The 22970-nt window shown below is 45.0% G+C and overlaps 1 protein-coding gene across 5 annotated transcripts in view; it reads right to left on the bottom strand.

Moving 5' to 3' along the window:
- Window positions 1-22057, bottom strand: part of LOC147430908 (myosin-1-like) — a 35523-nt gene extending 13466 nt beyond the window's left edge. For 2 of the 5 annotated variants that reach the window (XM_086493445.1, XM_086493444.1), the window contains exons 1-14: window positions 20173-21421; window positions 16061-16162; window positions 15816-15977; window positions 15570-15726; window positions 15399-15426; window positions 15077-15242; window positions 14929-14992; window positions 14699-14712; window positions 14524-14608; window positions 14321-14424; window positions 14101-14239; window positions 13074-13192; window positions 12843-12995; window positions 12683-12772 (exon numbers count right to left, since the gene is read on the bottom strand). In XM_086493445.1, the coding sequence (XP_086349571.1) occupies window positions 12683-12772; window positions 12843-12995; window positions 13074-13192; window positions 14101-14239; window positions 14321-14424; window positions 14524-14608; window positions 14699-14712; window positions 14929-14992; window positions 15077-15242; window positions 15399-15426; window positions 15570-15726; window positions 15816-15977; window positions 16061-16162; window positions 20173-21282 (2493 nt within the window). In that variant the 5' untranslated portion in view covers window positions 21283-21421. Of the gene's footprint in view, window positions 1-12682; window positions 12773-12842; window positions 12996-13073; window positions 13193-14100; window positions 14240-14320; window positions 14425-14523; window positions 14609-14698; window positions 14713-14928; window positions 14993-15076; window positions 15243-15398; window positions 15427-15569; window positions 15727-15815; window positions 15984-16060; window positions 16163-20172 lie in introns of all 5 variants that reach the window. The other 3 variants (XM_086493443.1, XM_086493441.1, XM_086493446.1) reach the window with 2 other exon arrangements.
- Between the last annotated feature and the right edge of the window lie 913 nt (window positions 22058-22970).

The raw sequence follows: 22970 nt of genomic DNA on the forward strand, positions 1-22970 counted from the left end.
TGACAGAGTGACAGGTGCTTTTTTTGAGACAATGGGACCTCGGCACTCGCATGCCAAGGTCAATCAGTTGAGGAGACCCGATGGGTCAGTTGTTTGTGAGCCTGAGGATATCCGTGCAATTGCTACTGACTTTTACCGTGAGTTACTGTCGGTTGAGCCCCAGTCAGAGCGGTAGGATGCATGCAGGGAGCAGGTTTGGGCACAGATGCCTTGTCTTGTGACTGAGGAGATGCGCCAGAGGCTAGAGATGCCTCTCGGCTCTTAGGGCCCTCCCTCGTGGTAGTTGTCCAGGTGAGGATGGGCTGACTCCCTGCTTCTTCTTGGAGTACTATGACCTGCTTGGCCCAGATCTTTGTAGTGCCTTTCAGTACATTCTGCACACAGGAGTGATGCCGCATAGCATGAGTGAGGGCCTGATTTACCTCATTCCAAAGGAGGGTGGATCCTTGGATGAGATTCGACAGTGGCGCCCCATCACCATCCTCAACTCAGCCTACAAAATTCTTGCCAAGGCTCTGAGTTTGAGGATTCAGCCACTTTTGGAGAGCCTTATACATGGGACTCAGACAGGTTTTGTCAAGGAACGCAGTATCCTTGACAACATCTTCACTTTCTGGGAGGCTTCTACCCTGGCACGGCTCCGTGGGGAGGACCTTGTGATTCTTCTTCTCGATTTTGAGAAGGCATATGACAGAGTTGACTGGGACTTTCTAGAGGGCACTCTACGCAGAATGGGCTTCTCAGATGCTTGTATCAGAGGGGTGTCAGCTTTGTACAGACAGGCTCACAGTCAAGTGCTTTTGGCAGGAAGTAGAGGTGAGCGCTTCATGCTCACACGATCGGTCAGACAGGGTTCTCCTCTTACCCCCTTTCTCTTTCTGTTCTATGCGGAGGCGATAGCAGATTTTTGGTGTCACAACAGGTTGGTCTGAGGGGCTTAGCACTCCCTATTCGGGGAGATGAGCTTCTAGACGCTGAGTTTGCCGACGACTCGGCCTTATACTTAGAGGGCCAGGAGGCCAATCTACACAGATGTGAGCAGGCTTTCGAGACCTTCTATTGTGCATCGGGCGCACTGATCAACTGGAGAAAGACAGTGGCTTTCTCCGTTGGCAGTGCTTCTGTGTCAGATTGGATGCCAGGAGAGGGTTTCAAGTGGATTCCCCCAGGGACTGCAATTCGGTACTTGGGTTGTCAGGTTGGTTTGGACTTGTCCCCTGAGCAGCAAATTGCTCCTCTTCTCCTGTCCATCAGGAGAAAGCTGTTACATTGGAGCTCAGCACGACTTTCGCTGGCTGGTAGAGTAGTAGTTGCCAACCAGGTGTTGTTGGCGACTATGTGGTACATCACTTCTTGCTGGATCTTCTCGAGTTCTTGTATCAGCCAGGTAGAGAGGCTGATCAGGAACTTCCTTTGGTCAGGTCGTGACACTCAGATTGCCCGAGCCAAGGTGGCTTGGTCAATCATCACACTTCCTTGTTCTCAGGGAGGGCTTGGGATCATTGATCCAGCACAGCAGAGCAGAGCCCTTCTTGGGAAGTTCGTCGTCAGAGGACTTCTTCCAGGCGAGGAGCCTTGGAAGGAGTTCTTGCTGCAAAGGCTTCGTGCCAGGGTGCCTCAGTCAGGAGGCCCTTGGCAACCTTCGACCAAATGGATCTTTACAGAGTTGCGCCGAGTTGCTTTGAGCAGGAGACTGGAGGACCGCTTCGCTGTGAGTTTGCTTTGATCTTTGGGAACTCTTACGGCGTGGCCTAGAGCAGAGACAGTCGATGTGCACGGAGGAGCGCCTACGGCAGCCCCTCGTCTGGAACCCCATGGTTAGCACTCAGAGAGCCACTTGGTTGGGAGTCGGCCTCATGTTTCTTGGGGTCCCATGGCAGCAGGTCCAGCGCGCTCTCTAGGTGACTGGCTAGAGTTCACAGGTTTGTCAGAGGAGGTGCAGGGTTTCCAGCTACAGGGCATGAGAGGGGTGCAGAGCATGTGTTAGGACATCTCATAGTCAGTTCCAGCTGAGTGGCTCACGCCTCTCGAGCCAGTAGCACCCCGGTGGATGGGAGGCTTCACACGACTGGAGGTTCTCATTTCAGTCAGGGCCTGCTCAGAGACTGTCCCAGCCCTGTTCTTCGAGCTTCAGGGTGGGGGACGATTACAGCGAGTTGCAGTAGAGGCCCCACAGGTAGCAGAGTGCTGTTTCCAGAGGATCCGAGTTGTGGGCATCTGTGGGAGGACTTGCATCATAGACCCTGACCCAGCAGCTCTTGAGACTCGACACTGGAGGCTATGGGCTTGGGAGTGTTGTCCACTGGCACGAGTACAGTGGGATCCTGGTGAGTGGCTATGGAGGGACCCCTTCTCTTCTGCAGACCGCCCAAGAGTCCCCTTCTTTCAGTACACTATTCGGCTTGGACGTCATATACTTGCAACACAGAGAGAGGCCCGCCCCACTGTAGCACGTCATTGGTAGGAGGAGGGCCTCACAGTCGAGTTCTTGGCAGCCTTTTGGCAGAGGCTGTGGGACTCCAGACAGCCGAAGCGCGTCACTTTGATTCAGTTGCTGGTTGCACACAGAGCCACAGCAGTAGGGAGTTGGCTTGTGCATGGTGGTCTCTCCGCCGCATGTGCAGCATGTGACCAGTTGGTGGAGAGGCAACGTCATTGTCTTTGGGACTGTGCCTCGGCCCAGAAGGTGTGGCTACGAGTTCTTCGGCTGATGCCTGCTCTCTCCACGGCTCGACAGTACACTTGGCGGGCAGCGGCTTGGTCCACACTCACGGGCCCGACACTTCAGTTTGAGCTATCTTCCACCAGCAGGATGATAGTGATGCACAGGAGTGGTGCAGTGAGAGAGAGGAGTGTTGGGAGCTTATCAGTGGCCTGACACTTTGGTTCATCTGGCGGGCCCGCTGTTTCCGCATCTTTGAGGCTCGCCCTGTGCCACCAGCAGAGACTGTTCGTGACTTTTGGCTAGAGTTGATCCATACTCTCAGAGGACAGCTTGAGGGACTACATGGTAGCTCCGACCGCATGCGGGAGCGCCGCGAGGCTTTCCTTCGACTCTGGCGCCCTGGGCCTTTCTTCACCATGGTCCAGGGGGTGCTCAGATGGCACTACTGTCCACCTGTGTGGCTCTTCCCTCCTCCCATCTCTTGATTGAGCGTCATTGTATATATGTTGTTTTTTCATTGGGAGAGTCTCCCCATCATGCTTGTTGTAGCCCTCTCTTGCAGAGGTGGATGTAGCCCTATGGGCAGTTTTCATTAACTAATAGAAGGATATTTTTCTAGGGAAAAAAAAAATTTATATATATATACATATATATATATATATATATATATATTCTTGGTGTACCCATAAACTCTCTTGTCTCGGATTAAATGCCCCAAGAGTTCGTGCACCACCCCACTGAGGATACTTCTCATATTCCATTGATAAATTCCTATCCAACCTTGAAGTTTGTAAACTAGCTTGAAAAGCCTTGACTTTAATGCTTGAAAGTGACTCCCCTCCTTGCTCCTCCAAGCTCAATCGTCTATATAAGCTTAAAGAGAGAATGTATCAAGTGCCATGATAAGACCCAATAAGGGTCGTAACGTGTTGGCCTGATTAATACAATTTCTCTTTGCTAAGCTTCTCCCTCCCTTACTTGTTTTTGTAAAATAGTTCGCACGTTGAAATTTTGTTACGTTTTTCCTCAAGCCTAATTTCTCCCAGATTGCCCTCCAAACAAGCTCATGAACCAGGGATCTCTATAGATTCAAGAATGTTTGATATATCGGTCAATGATTGTCCAAATGCCATCACGCCCGCTCTGAGTCTTGGGAAGATCAAAAATGAAGTCCATTGCTATATTCTCCCAAGGTGAGCTAGGAATAGGTAAAGGTTGTAGGAGACCTATGCCTTCTACCAATCAAACTTGACCTTTTGGCATACCAAACAACTACGAACAAACTAGTCCACATCCTTTTTGAGACTCGGCCAATAGAAATACTTTTCTACACCTTTCAAAGTGGTGTCAATGCAGCGATGGCCCGCAAAAGATGGACAATGATACTCTGTCAAAACCTTGTTCCTCAACCCCCGAGTAACACACAACATAGTCTTCTGTATTGAAGAACCTTCCTTTAGAGCATAGCGCAACTGTCTAGACCCCCACTCTGCAACCGGTCAAAGATATCTGCAAAATTTGGATCTGTGGCGTACTGATCAACCATATCCTCGAAATTCTGATGGTGAACCGCTGAAATAGCCAATATCTATGGCTTGCAAGACAACGCGTCCGCCACCCAAGTTTTTCTTTCCCTTAACATGAATGATCTGAAAATGAAACTACGATAAAATATTTGCCCATCTCATGTGTTTGTCCAAGAGTTGTTTCTGGGACAAGAAGTATCTCAAATTTTTGGTGATCAGTCAACATGTAAAATCGGCTCCAAGTAGAAAATGGCACCATTGAGTAGAAGCATGGAAAACCACTAATAGCTCCTTTTCATAAACCCGTGCAATCTCTACCTTCATAAGCTACAACATGGCCCTCTTGCATTAAGACCGTTCCCAAACTACGACCACATGCATCATAGTAAACCTCAAATAGCTTTTGTAGATCTGGTAGTACCACTTGGACCCGTCATCGACTTTTCTTTTAGAGTCTTAAATGCCGCGATCTCAGATGGTCCCAAAGAAAAAGGAACCCCTTTCTGTGTCAAAACATGTAATGGAGAAGCAATCTCCACAAACTTTTGAATGAGCTGCCGGTAATATGAACATAAGCCAAAAAAGCTAAGAACTTCATGTACACTTTTCGAATTTGGCCAATCTCTAATGGTTTCAACCTTGGCCGGGTCCATGTTTACATCCTCCGCAAAGACGATGTGTCCTAGAAAGTGTACCTTTAGCAAGAAAAACTCGCTCTTTTCCCATTAACCACCAAAAAAAATTAGATTCTTCTCTTGTAAGTGATCTTTAATACCTTATGGATTATGCTTTGTAAGACTGAGCGATGAAGACGGGAGCACGTCCGATGCACGATGGAGTAATGGTGGGAGTGACTGATAAGTCCGGGATCGGGACATGATTCTTTAGTAAAGTTTCCAGTAAACTTTGAAAGCGCCACCTTGCTCTATATGCTCTTTGGTAGAACCGGTATGCTTTCAGAAAGCACACGCCTGAAGCTCTGATACCACTGTCACGGGGGACGACACCACGTGCCAACGGAAAAGAACAGACTGAACAACTTTAAGCACTTCAAATAACACTAAACTTAAAGAGATGCACGACACACAAGACGGAGAGTAGCGGAGTTCCACCCCAAAGAGCACTCGCCCCAAACCTTTGCGCCCCTTTTGGTATTTCTTTATATTGCTTGAACTCAGTACATTGTCGGTACTCCACCCTCTGCACCTTCATGCACAAGCATGCCAGAGAATGAGTCCTTGGCTCATATTTAAAGGCCCAAAAGCTGACGCTGAAAATCAGCCACCACATTTCACGAAAAGCTGTACAGTTGCCACATCATCAGTGTAAAACGCAAAAATCCATATAGGTGTCAACATGTCAACGTAAATTACGGGTCGTCCGTAAAAGCCTGTTGTAACAAACTTGAGAACCCAAGTCTAGATTCTGTCGCGACAAGAGAGAGAATCATTTAAAATACTTCACAACTTTAAAATTACAGTTCAATTTGGTCGACACGGCCCGGCGTAGTTCCGTGCCCAGAGAGATTGGCCCCAAAGACTGGTACCCCTTTCGGTATTTCTTTTATATTAACCTTTGAGCAAAGTACAACTCTCGCAGGGTCCTCCGCTCTCAGACTCTGCGTCCAGATGCTTTGAGAAGTGAGGCCCTTAGGGCTCTTTTATTCTTACAAGGGATGCCAAAAGCAGAGCCCCAAAATCAGTTAAACTCAAAAGCAAACTATCCCAAAAGCTTTTAAACTTAAAAGCAAACGTTCCAAAAGCAATTGGTCCTCAAAAACTGGCAAAAAGCAGCCAACGCAAATTACGGAATTATGTACAGCTGCCACGTCAGCATGTCAACGCGAATTGCGGGCGTACGTACAACTGCCACGTCATCAACCAGTCTGCGTAATTTTCGGCATGCCACGTCAGTAGTCAACGTGTGTGTGTGTGTGTGTGTGTGTGTTTTTTGTCTGGGGGCCTGCCACGTCACCAGTTTGTGACATACCCCCCCCTCTTGAAAGAATTGTAATCGCCCTCGATTACGCCTGCAAAACAGACAAAGGCCATAAACTATCTTAGTAGACACTAATTGTTAGTACCGACGCACTAGACACGAACATCTAGCACTTGTACAAAGACGACAATCACATCACTGTACATGACATCACATGACGATCAATCACAATCAAATTCATTCCAAATCTCAGACAATGACTGCAAGCAACGTATTTAGTAACCACATCTAGATCCATTCTGGACCTCATTGATGTCGGGTTAACTAATCCCATATTGCGATCATGTCTATAGAGATATTTTTTTAATTTATTTTTTTCGACTCAAGCACTGTCGTGTGCAAGTAGTCATTCGCCTCAAGCACTATCGTGTGCGAGAATCGTTCGCCTCAAGCACTGTCGTGTGCGAGAATCATTTCCGGGGATCCCAATTTATCACTAAATTCATACTGAACAAAGTGGTCCAGTCATTCATTCCATTGAATCAGTCGTGATTCTTGATTCGTTATCAGGTTCATTAGGGAGCTGTCACTGCTCCATTTCATTCTTAATTCTGCTCTTTTTCCAAAATTAACAGATTCTTTCATAAAACATTAGTTTTATTCAAAATTTAAAATCATCTTCCAAAAAAGTCTTGTTTCATAAATTCATAAAGAAAAATAATGCTCGTTCAAAAATCTGTTCTGGAACGAGCATCGCCTCATCTTGATTCCTGTGCCCTTTTGGGGCACTGTGTAGCGATATGTCCTTGTTCTCCACATTCAAAACACTTTCTTGCTTTAGAATTCATCTCTTTGGTCTTCTGTCAATGAAGGTCGTCTATCTCTTCGTCGATTGTTTCTGCTATGACTTGTTGAAGGTTCATCTGATGGGTAAGTCAATTTACCCGAATGTATAGCAAATCCCCGCTTCGCGTGTCGCATCAACTTTTGTATAGACTCGAACTCCCTTTCGAGATAATAGTCTCGAATTTCTTTGGGAAGCCCACAACAAAATCGTTAGATCTGCTCCTTGAAATTGATCTTCTCAAAGGATGAAACAAGTAGAAAAATTTCCCAGAATCTTTCACAGTAAGAATCCTTGATTGGCTCTGTAAAAATGCTTTCTTTTTGCATAAAACATGTGATCTTTCCGTCGTTTCTTGTCCTTCCTGTCCTCATCACTCGAGTCAGAAGAAGATGAGGTGTCCGAGTTGTCAGAAGATGAGGACGAATTGGGTAATCCTTCGAAGCATACACGCTTCTTCTGCTTTCTGGCGTTTTCAAAAGTGGATTTTTGACCCAAGTAACCGGGGAAATTAGTTCCCTTGTTACGTTGCTTCAGTTGCTTTTCCGACGGCTGCTTCATGTCCAAAAGCTGATTGATTTGGGCGTGGACCACATCATGGAGTTCTTCTTCAATAAACATTCTCGGAGTAGGGAGGCTTCTTGATCGCTAGTTTGATGGGTGGTTGTGTGGCTTTTCCACTGGGTGTGCACTTCTGCGATGGATTGCTGAGACAAAAATTTTGCAAATTTTGGATCCTTCGCAATTTTAATCATCTGCTTTGTTGCCTTGTCAACCTACTGTCGACGTTCCATCTCTTCAAGTTCGTACTGAGTAGGCCGAGGTGGGCCGTACTCTTCCTCTGTTTGATCATGAGAATCTTCTTCATGATCTCCTCCCGCATTAGCAGATGCAGAAGAAGTCGACTGATTCTTGCTGGAATCTATAAGTAATGTGGGATTCTTTATGGCTTTATGCCCTGTACGACAGAGCGATGAAGATGGGTATGCGCCCGATGCGCGATGTATGAAGGGTGGGAGTGGCTAATAAGTCCGAGGTCAGGACCCGAAGAAACCTCAAATAACAATTTCCAAGAGTGCCCTGTCTGCAATTTGATAGAACCAGTATGCTTTGAGAAAAGCACTTGCCTAATGCTCTGATACCACTGTAACAAACTTGGGCACCCCAAGTCTAGATTTTGTCGCGACACGAGAGAGAATCACTTAAAATACTTCACAACTTTAAAATCACAGTTCAATTTGGTCGACACGCTTCGGCGTAGTTCCGTGCCTAGAGAGATTGGCCCCAAAGACTGGCGCCCCTTTCGGGATTTCTTTTATATTAATCTTTGAGCAAAGTACAACTCCCGCAGGGTCCTCTGCTCTCAGATTCTGCGTCCAGATGCTCTGAGAAGTGAGGCCCTTAGGACTCTTTTATTCTTACAAGGGATGCCAAAAGCAGAGCCTCAAATGCAATTAAACTAATAAGTAAGAGGTCCGGACCCGAAGAAACCTCAAATAACAATTTCCAAGAGTGCCATGTCTGCAATTTGATAGGACCGGTATGCTCTGAGAAAAGCACACGCCTGATGCTCTGATACCATTGTAACAAACTTGGGCATCCCAAGTCTAGATTCTATCGTGACACAAGAGAGAATCACTTAAAATACTTCACAACTTTAAAATCACATTTCAATTTGGTCGACACGGCCCGGCGTAGTTCCGTGCCCAGAGAGATTGGCCCCAAAGACTCGCGCCCCTTTCGGTATTTCTTTTATATTAATCTTTGAGTAAAGTACAACTCCCGCAGGGTCCTCCGCTCTCAGACTCTACGTCCAGATGCTCTAAGAAGTGAGGCCCTTAGAGCACTTTTATTCTTACAAGGGATGCCAAAAAGCAGAGCCCCAAAAGAAGTTAAACTCAAAAGCAAACTGTCCCAAAAGCTTTTAAACTTTAAAGCAAAAGTTCCAAAAGCAACTCGTCCTCAAAAACTAGCAAAAAGCAGCCAGCGCAAATTACAGAATTCCATACAGCTTCCACTTGAGCATGTCAGCACGAATTGCGGGCGTCCGTACTGTAACAAACTGCTGACGTGTCAAAGCCTAAAGAATGGAGCCAACTTACAGATGCCGGCCGAGGGGCCTAAACCCTAAGAAGAACAAGCAACAGAAGAAGTGTCACAAAGTGATGACATGGTTGCCCGAGTGCAGAAAACCCTAACCCTAATTTTTGCCTGAAACCCTAATTCTGGAAACCCTAACTGCTGAAACCCTAATTCCAGAAACCCTAACTGCTGAAAACCCTAATTCTGAAAACCCTAACCCTAAAACCTGCAAACCCTAATTCTGGAAACCCTAACCCTAAAACTGCAACAGCGTGGCTGATTTCCGAAAATTGCGCTAGCATGATGACGTGGCAGGTTGTACGGATTTCCGTGATTTACGCTTGCAGCTTTTGGCATTGCTTTTTGGACCAGAAGCTTTTGAGTTTGAAACCTTTCTTAACTGTTATTTTGGATCAGAAGCTTTTGATTTTGAAAGCTTTTCATGTAAACTGCTTTTTAGGCCAAGGGCCTTTAAATATCAGGCTAGGGCTCATTCTCTGGCATGCTTCAGTACGAAGGTGCAGAGTCTAGAGTACCGGCTTGTACTATGTTGATGCAATAAAAAGAAATACCGAAAGGGGCGCCAAGGTTTGGGGCCAATACTCTCTGGGGTGGAATTCCGCCACTCCGTGTCGCGTGTCGTCTCTCTCTCCATTTCAGTTCGGTTGTTATTTGAAGTGCTTAAAGTTGTTCAATCTGTTCTTTTCTATTGGCACGTGGTGCCCGCCTTGTGACACGTACAGCTACCACATCATCAACCAGTCAGCGTGATTTCCGGCCTGCCACGTCAACGTGTGTGTGTGTGTGTGTTTGTCCGGGCGCCTGCTACGCCACCATTTTGTGACACCTGCCACATCATCATCCTCTCGCCCGCCATTCTTTTGAGTGGGTGGGTGCTTTATTTTGATGCCTTTTGGTCACCTGAGCCCCATCGGACGCAGTCCCATAAGTTGGTGGGAACTCCTCTTTAGAAATAGGCCACTCGACAAGACTTTGCAAGTTGGTAAAACTTCTTTTGCTGCTTCTTCTAGGGGTTTCGGGAGTACTTGATCGATCTTTTTACACATGTGTCAACCTACAGTTGACGTTTGTACTCCGGCCTAGTAGAATTCCCCACCAAAAATTCGCCTAGATCGACATTGGTTTCTTCAATTCCCAATTTGGAACTCAGCTTTTCTTTATCTCCCCGCAAAGAAGTGTGGTTTCCATCAGATTCTCTGCAAGAACCGATGTGTGTTGCAAAAAGGACCGGATCCTCCGTAGAAGAAGAATTGTTATGTGCTCTGATACCAATGTTACAAGCTTGAACACTCCAAGCGAGAAATCAATAGTAATACACGAACAAAAGCTTCAAAATCACTTGACGAGAGAGAGAAAGAGAGAAGGAGAGTCAACACGGCATGGTGGAGTTCCGAGCCAAGACGGCATTGGCCCCAAAGATTCGCGCCTCTTCCGGAATTTCTTTATTATTATGCTCCCAAACTACAGCTCCCGAGGCTCCAACTCTCTCCAAGACTCCCGAGGCTCCAACTCTCTCCAAGACTCTGCGTCCATATGCTCTCCGGAAGAGTGGCTTAAAGGGCACTTATAAACAGTACAAGGGATGCCCAAAAGCATTAAAAGCACCACCCCCAAAAGCATCTGCTACCAAAAGCTCTCGCGAAAATCTACCAACAGCCAGCAACACGTAAAACGTGGAAATCCGTACAGCCTACCATGTCATCACAACAACACAAAAAACGTAGAATTCCGTACAACCTGCCACGTCACCATGTCAACGCAATTTACGGGTATCGACAGTCAGAGTTCAAGCTTTTGAAAAATCGGGTTTAGGCCCCTCCGCCGGTGCTTCATAAGTTCTTTAAGTTGCCATCTTCTTGGTTCAGTGTTTCTTGTCCTCTCGGCCATCTTTAGGCCCCATCGGCCATCTTCTTGGTTCAGTGTTTCTTGTCCTCTCGGCCATTCCTTTCCAATTGGATATGCCACATCATCACTTTGTGACATGAGATGTCTTGGGGAGAGCCTTCTCCGCCCCCTTCTTGACCATGAACTCTCCTGGTTGTTTGGGAAGCTTGGCGACCAGAGACTTCATTCTAGTCATGACTTCTGCAAAAGTCTCATCTGGTTGAAGCACTATTTTGCCAACTCATTCAAAACCTTCTCTTGAAAATCACCTAGTCTGAAAGCTTCACAGAACTGTCGCCTTAGGGTTTGCCCAAGTCCTAGAGTGGTTCTCTGCAAACTGGTTGTACCATTTGTCTGTTAAGCAATCCAAAGTGAACGGAAAGAGCACTAGGTAGGCATCTTCTCTCTTTAGGCCCCAACCTCTGCAGAGGGATACAAACCTCCTAGCATGGTCATCTGCATCCTCTGTGGAGAGTCCCTTGGAAATCGGAAACTTTATGTTCACCTTGGCCAATATGCTTGTCAGCTCCTCCATTGCTGCCTGCTTAGGAGTCTGTTGTAACACAGTTGGTGAAAAGTGTAATTGGGAAGGCGACACATATGGTGAGGAACCGGTTGAGGGAGATGCATGAGAGGGTTGAGGGAGTGGGGGTGGAGGACTTCTACTCGGCAAGAAAGGTTGGTGCTTTTTGTGGTAGTATTGCAGAGGGCTCCGTAGTGACCCACCCAAGCTCCAAGCACGAAGACCTTTGACCCACTAGATCAGACTAGACTAGACTACTCCAGCTAGACAAGGGCGAGAGACTAGACCGGCTAGATCAAGTTGGACGAGGCGAAGACCAGCTAGACGAAGGTGGACCACACCAGGCTAGAGCAGACAAGTCTAGACCAACAGGCTAGGCTAGGTGAGAGACTAAACTAACCAGCTTCTTGACCGTGTACACTTCGCGGAGTGAGATTCCAATTGAGGTCCCACCGGGCGAGCCAAAAATGAGAGCACCTGCAGTAGGAAAAGTGTGTCGTGCTCTCTACTGTGGGTGCTCCTCAGTGCAGTGTGCAAGAAACCTCACTCCAACAGAATGAAAACACTATAGAGCAATGGAACAAGCAAACTGAAAAGACACAACAATAGACTCCAAACTCAATGGAATTTGACTAACTCATGGAACTAGTACAGACTTTGGCTTGCAGCACACTCAGCTACAAGCCTAGGACTCACGAGTACAATGGGGGTGTCGAGGCTCTCAAATGTACAGGGAGAGTGCAGATGTGCGGTGCTAGACTGAACACAATACTCTACTCATAGAAACTATGATGCATCTGAGACTACCATGTCTACTAGACCACCACTCCCTGTGTTCGCCACATGTCACTGCCCGGACAAGAGTCCACTCGATGTGAACCCAAGACCAACTGTAACTGCCTGTCCAGTGCGACACTGTAGCCCTGCTACACAGTGTTTTTTGAAACACTCTTATGTCAGGAATCAAGATACTCGTTTATGTCAATCAGTAGGTTGGACATCCACATACAATCATTGAAAAGTTCTCATTTTTTACACAAGGCAACTCAAAACAAGTGACATGGGAGTCCCTAGATTTGCAAAAATGGTAAGACAATCAAAGAGAAGTAGGTTATTCAGCCTACCAAAACGCAGATTCTACAAATTAGAACTTATAAAAACAAGGGTACAGCTAGCAAAACAAAGGTACAAAGGATAACCTCTTGTTCGAGTTTAAACAAGTGCCGATTAAAGTACTGCTGCAGTCTCTCATTGGCATAGTTGATACAAAGCTGTTCAAAACTGTTTTTCTGAAAGGTCACCCAATAATTACAACCCAACCAAGGGCCAAATCTACAATCACTGAAAGAGGGAGTTTACCTCAAATGATTCAAATCCATAAATATCCAAGATAGTTATTGATTTTCCAGTGCGACGCTTTCCAGCTTCAAGTGACTTGTTGATACGGTCAACAAGCCAATCAAACAAGCCTGCATAAATAGCTTTTGCTAATGCATCCCTTGAGTCGACTGCCTGGATGAAGAAAAACATGACATTAAACCTGGCAGCTGTCTAGTCTCATTCCATAGCAAGATCAGTGTGCATACCTACCTGAGAAGCAGTCAGCTTTTGCACTATGTTTTCATGCCCAGCCCGGATCTTACGAGTACAAAGTGCATTCATAAGATGATCTTTGGTGCATTTTAATAGCTCTGCAGCATGGAAGACGGCTGCACCAGGCCAAACAAACTTTGTTTAAGACTTCGGAATGTTCTCCACCTTGACAAAAGGTGATGGCAACAATATTTATATCACTGCTAGAAAGTTCAAAATGTTCAAACTACATAAAGATTCACCATTGGGTTGCAATCATTATAAATTTCAAATTCAAAGGGCAGCGTGTAAACTTAGAGGGGCATGGGCATCATTGTTCTTCTTAATGAGAATGTACATTTCAGCAGAAGCATGTACAATTCCCAAACATGGTGAGGGCCAAGGCAAGCAACCAAAATTCCTTTTCCTTGATTACTACCTGTAAAGACATCTTTCACACCGTTACAAATCCCTTTCTCGTACCCACCTTACCTTGACAAGGTCCAGAACCAAGGTTGAGCTAAAATCCTAGCAAGGTAAGATACATAGTAGTTGGGACAAGAACTACCTGTATGCTGGGGAAGGTAGACTATGTCTGATTGATCAAAGATGGCTGTATGCTAAGAGGATTTATAGTAAGAGCTGTTAAAAGTTGGATCTTTGCTCACAAGCTCGTGGAAAAGCGCATGAGGCTCAGAGGATAAGAGAAGAAATCTTTAATGCAGAGGAAAATCCACGGCAAACAATTTCTTTAGGAGGGGGAAAACACACAAAATCATGTTTCACCACTACATGATCTTTGAACTTCACGAGGAAAATCCACAGAAAAGAATTTCTTTAGGAGGGGGAAAACACACAAAATTATGTTTCACCACTACATGATCTTTGAACTTTACGAATCATTCTCCTACTACACCTTTTATGTGAGCATACCAAAGCTGTGATCCATTCAGGCATGTAATAATCTTAACAAAACTAGTGTGTCAGGCCTGCCCTAAGCTTAAATAATATTCAGAACAGCGCTGGAGGGAGAGGACAAGCTCACCCTCATTATCATCAACAGAAACGTGGTTTTCGTTATCAATAACTGAAAAGGTGACATTTCCAAGCCATAGTACTGCAGCAAGCATAGCAAAAGCACTGTTCTGATCTTCTTTGCTGATTTGCACGACATTCATTGCATCCTGCATTGGATTTCAATGGTTGACAAGAGACGCTTGTAATATCCTTCGAGAAAGAACATGCCATGATATAAACAAGCATACCATTGTGACTTCAAACCTCAATGCATCATCTACATTGTCAATCTGTAGACAGTTGCTTTGATTGAGATACTGAAAGTGTTTGGCAGGCCTCAAACTGATCCGCTCTGCCAACAGAAATAATGAATGTAGATGGCCATGTATTATGGAAAAAAGAAACAAAATCCAACAAACATTGAAACTGGTTGTGACCAGCTCTCAGGTACCTCTCAAGGCCTCATCTGCACCAGCGCACAATTGGTAAAAAATATGATAAGAGCGTTCTCCTACTGCCTGCTGAACAACTCGTGACTGATTTTGCCAGCAACAAATTAAATATTAACATCTCTTGAGAAAATGAGTCCCCACAATAATAAATTTCACTTTGACCCCACTAATTACCTTCTCAAGAAGATCTTCAATGTCAGAGCCACACCCCAATACAAAACGATTAAAACCATTAGTAAATGACGTGAATTAATTGCAGTACTAGAGTTAGAAAGGACATGCAAAAACCTCACACATAATCATAGGGCATGCATATCTCCTGCATCACAAGAAATGATGTGCTTTCATTTCTGAATTAAACTACCGCTGTAAGTATTACTTGACAGGACTACAATGTCTCTTACAGGTCTGAACTTTCGCGCCACAAATTTTTCCAGAGTCCTCAAAGAAGATATCTATAAGCTTTCCCTGCAATAACACCAAACCCATCAACCCAACGACCTTGCAAGCTGATTTTTTACAGCAGCGTGTTTGCAACTTGAGCGTACTCACAAATCGGCTAGAGTTGTCGTTCCTCAAGGTTTTGGCATTTCCAAAAGCCTCTAGAATAGGGTTGGTTTGCAAAATCTCATTTTCTACTCCACCACCTCCACCAACTGCCGCCAGGTATTGCATAGCAATTTTGGCAGTTTCTGTCTTACCTGCACCACTCTCACCACTAAAGAGGGCGACAAATTATGAGAGAACACTCCAACTTACGAGTTGAAAAATTGTTATGATAGCATGTTATAGGCACAACAAGAAAAATTGCAGAATATCTCTTCTCCTAGAAGAAGAAGACCCCAAACTTTTAGACAACAAAGCAAAAGCATACCTGATGATAATCGACTGATTGACACCATCTGTTCAAAACATGCACAGAACATTAGGCAAAAGGCCACAGAGCAATTTATATTACAGCTAGAAATCAATCATTCCAAGTCCAACCATAAACCCCAAGGCTTGATCAACACGTAGGAATTTAAGATGAGGAAAAATCACCTACCTCTCATCATTGCTGCAAATGCATTCTCTGATGTCATGTAAACATGAGGACCAAGGCCTTCCTTATTCTTGCTTTTGTAGCATTCAAGTAAACCACTTGTGTAAAGTGGAACATTCTTGAAGGGGTTGACTGCAATCAAAACTGGGCCAGCTCTAGTCTGCAAGGAGCATGAGTGAGCCAAATTTGCTCATATTGGAGCAGAAAGTTTTCTTTTGAACAAAAGAACAAAACTGTTTGGCAGCATACATATATCTTATTGTCCACATATCTGTAACGAAGATTGTGCAGAACCGCAGGCTCATTGAGATAGCTCAGCTGAATAAGATCATCCACACCTTCCAAAATAACTGGATTGGCTGGTAAGATTTTGGAAGAAGGTAACTTTAGTAAGCGACGACGAGTCCTCGACTGTGACTGCATATCCAATATTAATCAACTAAAAATTTCATGACCTAAGATCTTCAAGAAACTAAACAGAAGACTCTCCATACCTGCCCTTCAATAGTGCTCACAATTGACTCTTCATCAGTAGCAGATTGTACAACTCCTAACGTCCATGTATTGTCAGAGCTTAGGCACCACACTCGAGAATTCTGCAAGTAAAACATCAAGAGTCCAATCAAGTATAGCACCAAACAACCCAAACATGATAGTCACGTTACCAGAGAAAACAAAAAGAGCATCAGCACAATTTACAACCCCAATTGACACAAATCAAACATTGGTAAATGGTCCAAATCGATGCTCAAGAAGACAGCAGAAGATAGTCCACTTGCTGAAGGTTGGCTCCTGTGACGCAAGCTGGGAAGGAAACTCCAAGAAGACAATAGAGGAATCTCTAGGACCTGCCAGAAGAAGCCCAATGGTGGAAAACCTGGTAGAGAGAGTAGAGCTCCAACCCAACTGCACCTCAACACCCCAACACACAACAAATAATAAACAAAAACCAAACAAAACAAAACAATAAACAAACATGAAAACAAAACAAAGATAGCAAGAAGGAAAATGAAAATACCAGAGAAAGCAAACAAAAACGAACACCATACCTGACAAGACACGCTTCGCACACCCACACACACACACTAAAAGCAAGCCTTGAAGGTACAGACAAAACAATGCAAGCTCCACCCACCACACAGAACGCGCACACACCGAAATAAGGAAGACATGAGCGGAGAAAAAGACGAGAAAGCAGAAACGCCGCTGTGGTGATTGGTTTTCTTTCATTTTACTTTATCTTGAGGCCGTGCCCTTGAGATGTTTATTTTAATAGAAGATTTTCTCTTGGAAAAAAGGGCAAAAGAGGGAAAAAAAAGACCAGGAAAACAACACACAAAATCGAAAGAAAAACATCATAAAACAGTTGCATCATAGGGACATGACACGAACTGCATGCACGCCCAACCTGATATGCATGTGGGCAAGCTCATAGTCTCGAGACTCATCTACATGGAAGGTGCAGAGCAAACAGGTCCGGCCATGGCCAACATCGCCAACCCATGTCCCCACTGACAAACCCACATGAACCATCCATCACATGAAGTAGAGTAGATGGCGGCAGATCCGAAAATCCCACGGAAGGACCAAAATCTGTACATGAAGGCATGAGATAGGCCTGCATCCAGCCAACACTCCAATCAAGTAGGCCAACAATCCAAACTCTACTGCTGCAATAAAATATGTTGACCAATTCTAGCAAAATACTCCAAAAGAGACTCTTTTACGCTCATCCACAGCTGATGGCCAGCACCACTCCACAAGGTCCCACGATAAACATGCAGAGGGGTCCCCTCTCAAATCCATAACCGCCATGAGTAGACATCATCGGATGATAATACAGGGTCCACGACGTGGTGTTTACATGATGAGCGTACACAAATATAGTCCCAACTAGCAAGGAGAAAGGAGTCCTCAAGTAGAATGGCAACAAACTCCAACCTCACATGAGTACCCTCTATCATTGAATCAGAACCCACTGCAAAGTATGCAACCAAGGGAGCACCCATGGGAGTACAACTAGCATCAAACATACCCCACCATCCATCTTTAGTAGGAAGATCAGCAGTTCTCTGTACACCTCACTCCAAGAAGGGGTAATTGCATGGTCAATCCTGCAATCCGAGTATGTATCCATCTACGCAGACCAAAGTTACCAACAATGAACTCTATATCCAAACAACGATCGCGGCCACTGAGCAAGGGATGTTATAGACTCTCCCCTGATTGCCACCCCTTAGAGTCCGGAACAGAATGGTTCCGGATCCACGGTTGACGCTCAAAATCCTCTAAGGTCCGAGGCAGCTGTCAAAAGACCTTTCCTCATCTTCACTAAATCCTCCACAAACAAAGAATAAAGGATGAGCAATGAGAAAAGGACAATGGACAATCTATAAATATATATTGGACTGAGCGACACCAACAGCCTGCATCCAGTACACCATATCTTGAAATCATGCATGCCACATCCTGATGCAAAAAGACTTTCCAAGGTTCATTGCCCGTCATTGATATGAAGCAAAATGGAGGGCAATCGCTAGGCAGGGAAGAGGGCATGGATGGCAAGATCAGCGAGCGGGTGAAACATAGGGGGAAGCCCAAACGTTGCTATAGAGGCACCACTTTTTGCGATGAAAATGCAGCCACAGCACCTCCAAGGTAGGGTGATGGCAGATCTAGCACACTAGGACCTTATGCTCTAATACCATGTCGGAGTGTGCAGCGAAAGAAGAGACGAAAGAGACAATGGCATGACAGAGAAGAAAGACAAAAGAACAAATGGCGAGCCCAATAACTCCACACGGTGAACTTTGTGAATGATACAAGACAAAGGACAAAGAGCCCTTAGGTGTAACAAACTTCGACACTCCAAGTCAAGATTCTAACGCGACACAACAGAGATTCACTTCAAAACAGTTCACAATTCACAATTGATTCAACACGGCCCGGCGGAGTTCCATGCCTAGAGATATTGGCCCCAAAGACTGGCACCCCTTTCGGTATTTCTTTTTGTATTAATCTGAGTTCAAAGTACAAGGGAATGGGAGGGGTTCACCCTCAGACTCTGCGTCCGGATGCTCTACAGAGTGGGAGCCCTGCCCACTAATTTATAAGTTTACAAGGGGTGCTAAAAATAGAGCCCCAAAAGCTGCCAATTAAAAGTGTTCAAAAGTAAAGCAAGGTGTCTCACAAGCCTTGCTTGGTAAAATTAAAGCAACTTGTCAAAAAGCCTTTGCATAGAATTTTGCAGCCCTGGTTTGCGTAGGTAAAAGCATCTGTACATTGCCGCAAAACACGGGGGTCCGTACGGCAGTGCCACATCAGCAAGACAACGTAAATCCCGGAAATCTGCCACGTCAGCATTTCTGCCGCCTTTACCAAAGCTGCCTGACAAAGGGAGTGTGTGTGTCTGATGTGTCACCATGCCACGTCACCAATTTGTGACATTAGGCCACATACATAGTGAGCCAAGGTAAGGTCGGGCAAATATCTCTATCAAGTACTATGACCAAAAATAAAATGCACATCCTAAAACTACTGAAATGGCCAAAACAGGCCTGAGACGAGTAAAGTGCTAGTGCAAACCCTAAATGTGTCTGAGATGCATGTCCTACAGGTGTCCAGTGCACATGTAATGAGGAGCCTATAAGTAGGAGGACAAGCATCTGGTAGGTGAACATAACTCTAATGATCCCTCCAATGGGTCCATGCATCCATGCTCCAAAAGCGCCAAAAGCGCAAGCACCTATGCCATAGGGTCCAAACACACATGTACATGCTCCATAGGGACAGAGTCCACCTATAGGCATCGCCATCCGACTCTTATTTGCCATCTGAGAATGTAGTCTTTTTGTCCGAGAAACAAAAAAGGGTGGCATTTGAAATTGCAAGTCCTGCATCTCCCCCCTTTCTATCCTGCCAGGGATGTGTTATGTATGCCATTAGTAGGGCCAGCTGCCCCAAACCACCCTCCCCCCCACCCAAAAAAAAAGTGTCAAAGCTAAGTCACATATGCCATAAGTATGGCAGGCTGCTCATCCCCCCAAAAGTGTCTAGCCGCCAACAGCATGGAAGGGTGGCCCACCTAAACAATGGGCCTAAAAGTACGCAAACCCTCAATCTTGACTAGGCATGTGCGCATGAGAAAACTAGAGTTCACAAGTGTACAGGTGGCCAACCAAATACCAAGGGGAAGGTGAACCTCTGACACTTAAATGTGTGAACTCAAACTTAAGAGCCTTCTACACTGTTAATGAGGCTACATCTGACAGAAATATTCCATCGTTGTGGCATAAGTTGTGTGAGAAAATGCACAAAAGCATGAGTACAAAAATACAAGTCAAAAGAAGAGAAGAGAATATAACAATTACACGTTCCTCAAAGTTTATTGATTATCATTTAGCTCTTAGTGTTTCACAATGCCAATCAATAGAAGCTCATTACCAAGCACAGATACCCACAAAATATGGGTTTTCTCTTTGACACAAAACCTAAAGGCTCTGGTTTAGATAGCAAAGACTTTAAAACCAAATTTTAAAGATGCACCAAATTAGAAACATTTGCAAAATAGAAATCTCATCACAGAGTGTTCTCAATTTTGACTAACCTTCTTAAGACCTGAGAGGGCATCCCTCCACCTCTTTACATTAGTCCGCTCGGTCTTTGGCTTGAAAGGCTCAGGAGGCCTTTTACCATTCTCCAGAGAAGTCTTTGAGTCCTCAACTACTGCATTACTATTTTCAACTGCCAAGTCGCCACTCTCAAACAGCTCTGACACTGGTTCAACATGCTCATCTTCGCTAGCTGAATTTTCTGAATGTGATTCAGAGCCTCTTTCATCAATTTTGCTCAATCCAACTTCATTTGCTATTCCGTTTTCATACTTTGAAGAGTCTGAATCTGAAGTGGAATTCATAGCATCTGCACTTTCCTCGCAAAATTTCTCCATTTCCATCAATTCATTGTTCTTCATGTGAAGAGGATCCAATGTAGTTAATTTTAGATAATCATATGATAGACCATCTGGCCTTGAGTCACTATTCAGTCCGTCAAGCCACTTGTACTCCATTCTCGTCCTTTCTTTCCTCTTATTAAGAAGGTTGTGACCTTCTGCTGTTTCTGTGAAGCGATCGGGAAACTCCACATCCTGATCATTATCAAAAATCTCCAACTCCTTTGATTCTGATGTAGTGCCGTGTTCCATACCATTTGAATCATGTATGGAGGCTGGAATGGAGTCTGCATCCGTTGCTCGTGGAAAGGAAAAAGAAGCTGATTCAAGTGTCTCGGCATGATCTGATGGAATGAGCTTGGATGGCAACATAGAGCTAAAACTGAGGTTAGACTGTATGGACTCAGGAGGGGGCTCAAGTTTGCCAACATCGCTGTTGCCACATTGATCAAGATCAGCCACTTCCGTACTGTCGCTGATAGAAGTGCAAGGAAGGGGGTCATCACATACGTGTCCATTCATTACATGGTTCCCATTATTAGATGCATCATGATCATGATGCTCTAATGGAGCTGTAACTGCAACTGCTATGGCAACTGCCTTCCGCATGCGAGCTGTGGAGGGCAACCTAGCTTTTGAAGTAGGTCTCTGAGGCAAAGCCGGAGGCATGTCAGATGGCCTTTCATCTTCATGATTCATAGACTGCAGCATCTCCTCCAACGTACTGCGATGGCCTGCAGGAGTCATCGCCTTTAAAGAGAGCATATCGGAGCCACAAACTCTTTGACTGCAGTGCACGGAGACAAAGAAAACAAATTTGATGGAACTTGAAGCTACAGCTCAATAAAATTTCTGTCCAGAGATTCATTCTTAACCATGACCATTGCCTGCCTTGGAGAATTGCAATCTAAAATGGGAGAATGAGGATGGCGATGATAGTGGTACTGAAGATGGCGCATCTGTGATAGCAGAGGCTCTTGCCTTTCCTCCATTCAGAATAAATGTTTATTAGGATGAATACTGCGTTATGCAAGCGTCAGGCACTTCCCCATATGGATCTCCTTGAATAAAATCTTTATGATGAACGAATGGCGACCTTAAGTGAAGCAATGGCCCACCTTTTATGAAAACGATGGAAGACTCGGCTAGTAAAGTCCGTGATCGTTCTGCAGAATTAGAAGAAAAAAATCCCGATGGGGAAGATTTCAATGGAACAAAGGAGGCTTGATTAACGCCCAGTGTGTGTGTGTGTGTGTGTGTGTGTGTGTGAGAGAGAGAGAGAGAGAGAGAGAGAGAGAGAGAGAGGAAGGGAGGGAGGGAGATTGGCGATGGGACCTGCAGAAAGCAACAACCTGCAGAGAAATCAATCAACGAGAGAGAGAAGAGAGAGAGGAGAGCGCTAGCTGAACTTCGCCAGGTGCGACGACGGAGTTGTGGGTTCTCTGCTAAAGAGGGAATTGGTCAGCCGTTGGCGCGCGTCAAGCGAAATGGGCACCTTGCAGTGATGGAGGAAGAGGAAGCTTACGCGCGGGGGGGGGGGGGGGAGGGGAGAGAGAGAGAGAGAGAGAGAGAGGCAGGCGACCACGAAGAAGAAACATTCCATCCCACAAACAGAAGAAAAGTAAACCCGCGCGCCCCACAATTCCAAAAATTTCAATTCACGTAAAATTTTAGAGAGGGCAAATGAATTTTTGAATTTACTGCCGGTCGAAATGCCGGCTGAACCACCGGCTGCTGCCGGTCGCCCCCGCTGAGGTGGAGATGTGAGTTCAATTCATATTTCAACGTGCCTCGCATGTCCTCCAGGAAAGCCGTTGTGACTTGTAAGACCTTGTCACGCACACAGACATGGAGTGGCACTCTTTTATAACACCACCCCCAAGCGCACTCACATGACCTAGGGAAGCAAAGTGGGCCACCCCTCGAACGCTACTCACATGATCTACAAAATTAACTATGTGCCAAGGAAGAAGCTAACTAGTTTGCCATGATTGCTTCATTATGCAGATAATACAATACGAAGTAAAAATCAAATAGTGGTATGGATTACAAATGAGATTTTTCATTAAAAGATATACGAAAGTGAAATTTGCAGATTATAATAATTAAAGATTAAGAGAGATGCATTTCTTGCATTAAGATGCTTGTGCCTATTAAAAAAACATATGTATGATATATTCATATTGTGTGGAGTTGACACCGTTTTCAAATTTATAATAATACCGTAGGAAACGTGCCCTTTCCTCACCACCTTTATCTCGTCGAGTGTTAAAGGGGGACTTATGTTTCTCCTCCAATGTTAGATTTTATTGTAAAAATATTGCAGTTGTACATAGAAGAACTCATTACCAATGTTTTATGAAGGCATGTATCATTCCAAGTTTCCATGCCATGGTGTATTGTCCATGTGTCCCTTTGTTGAGCATCACTTCAATCCTTGTCACCTTCATCTT

This window comes from Adiantum capillus-veneris, chromosome 21 (genome assembly GCF_014529385.1).
Source record: "Adiantum capillus-veneris isolate H3 chromosome 21, ASM1452938v2, whole genome shotgun sequence".
NCBI classification, from domain to species: domain Eukaryota; kingdom Viridiplantae; phylum Streptophyta; class Polypodiopsida; order Polypodiales; family Pteridaceae; genus Adiantum; species Adiantum capillus-veneris.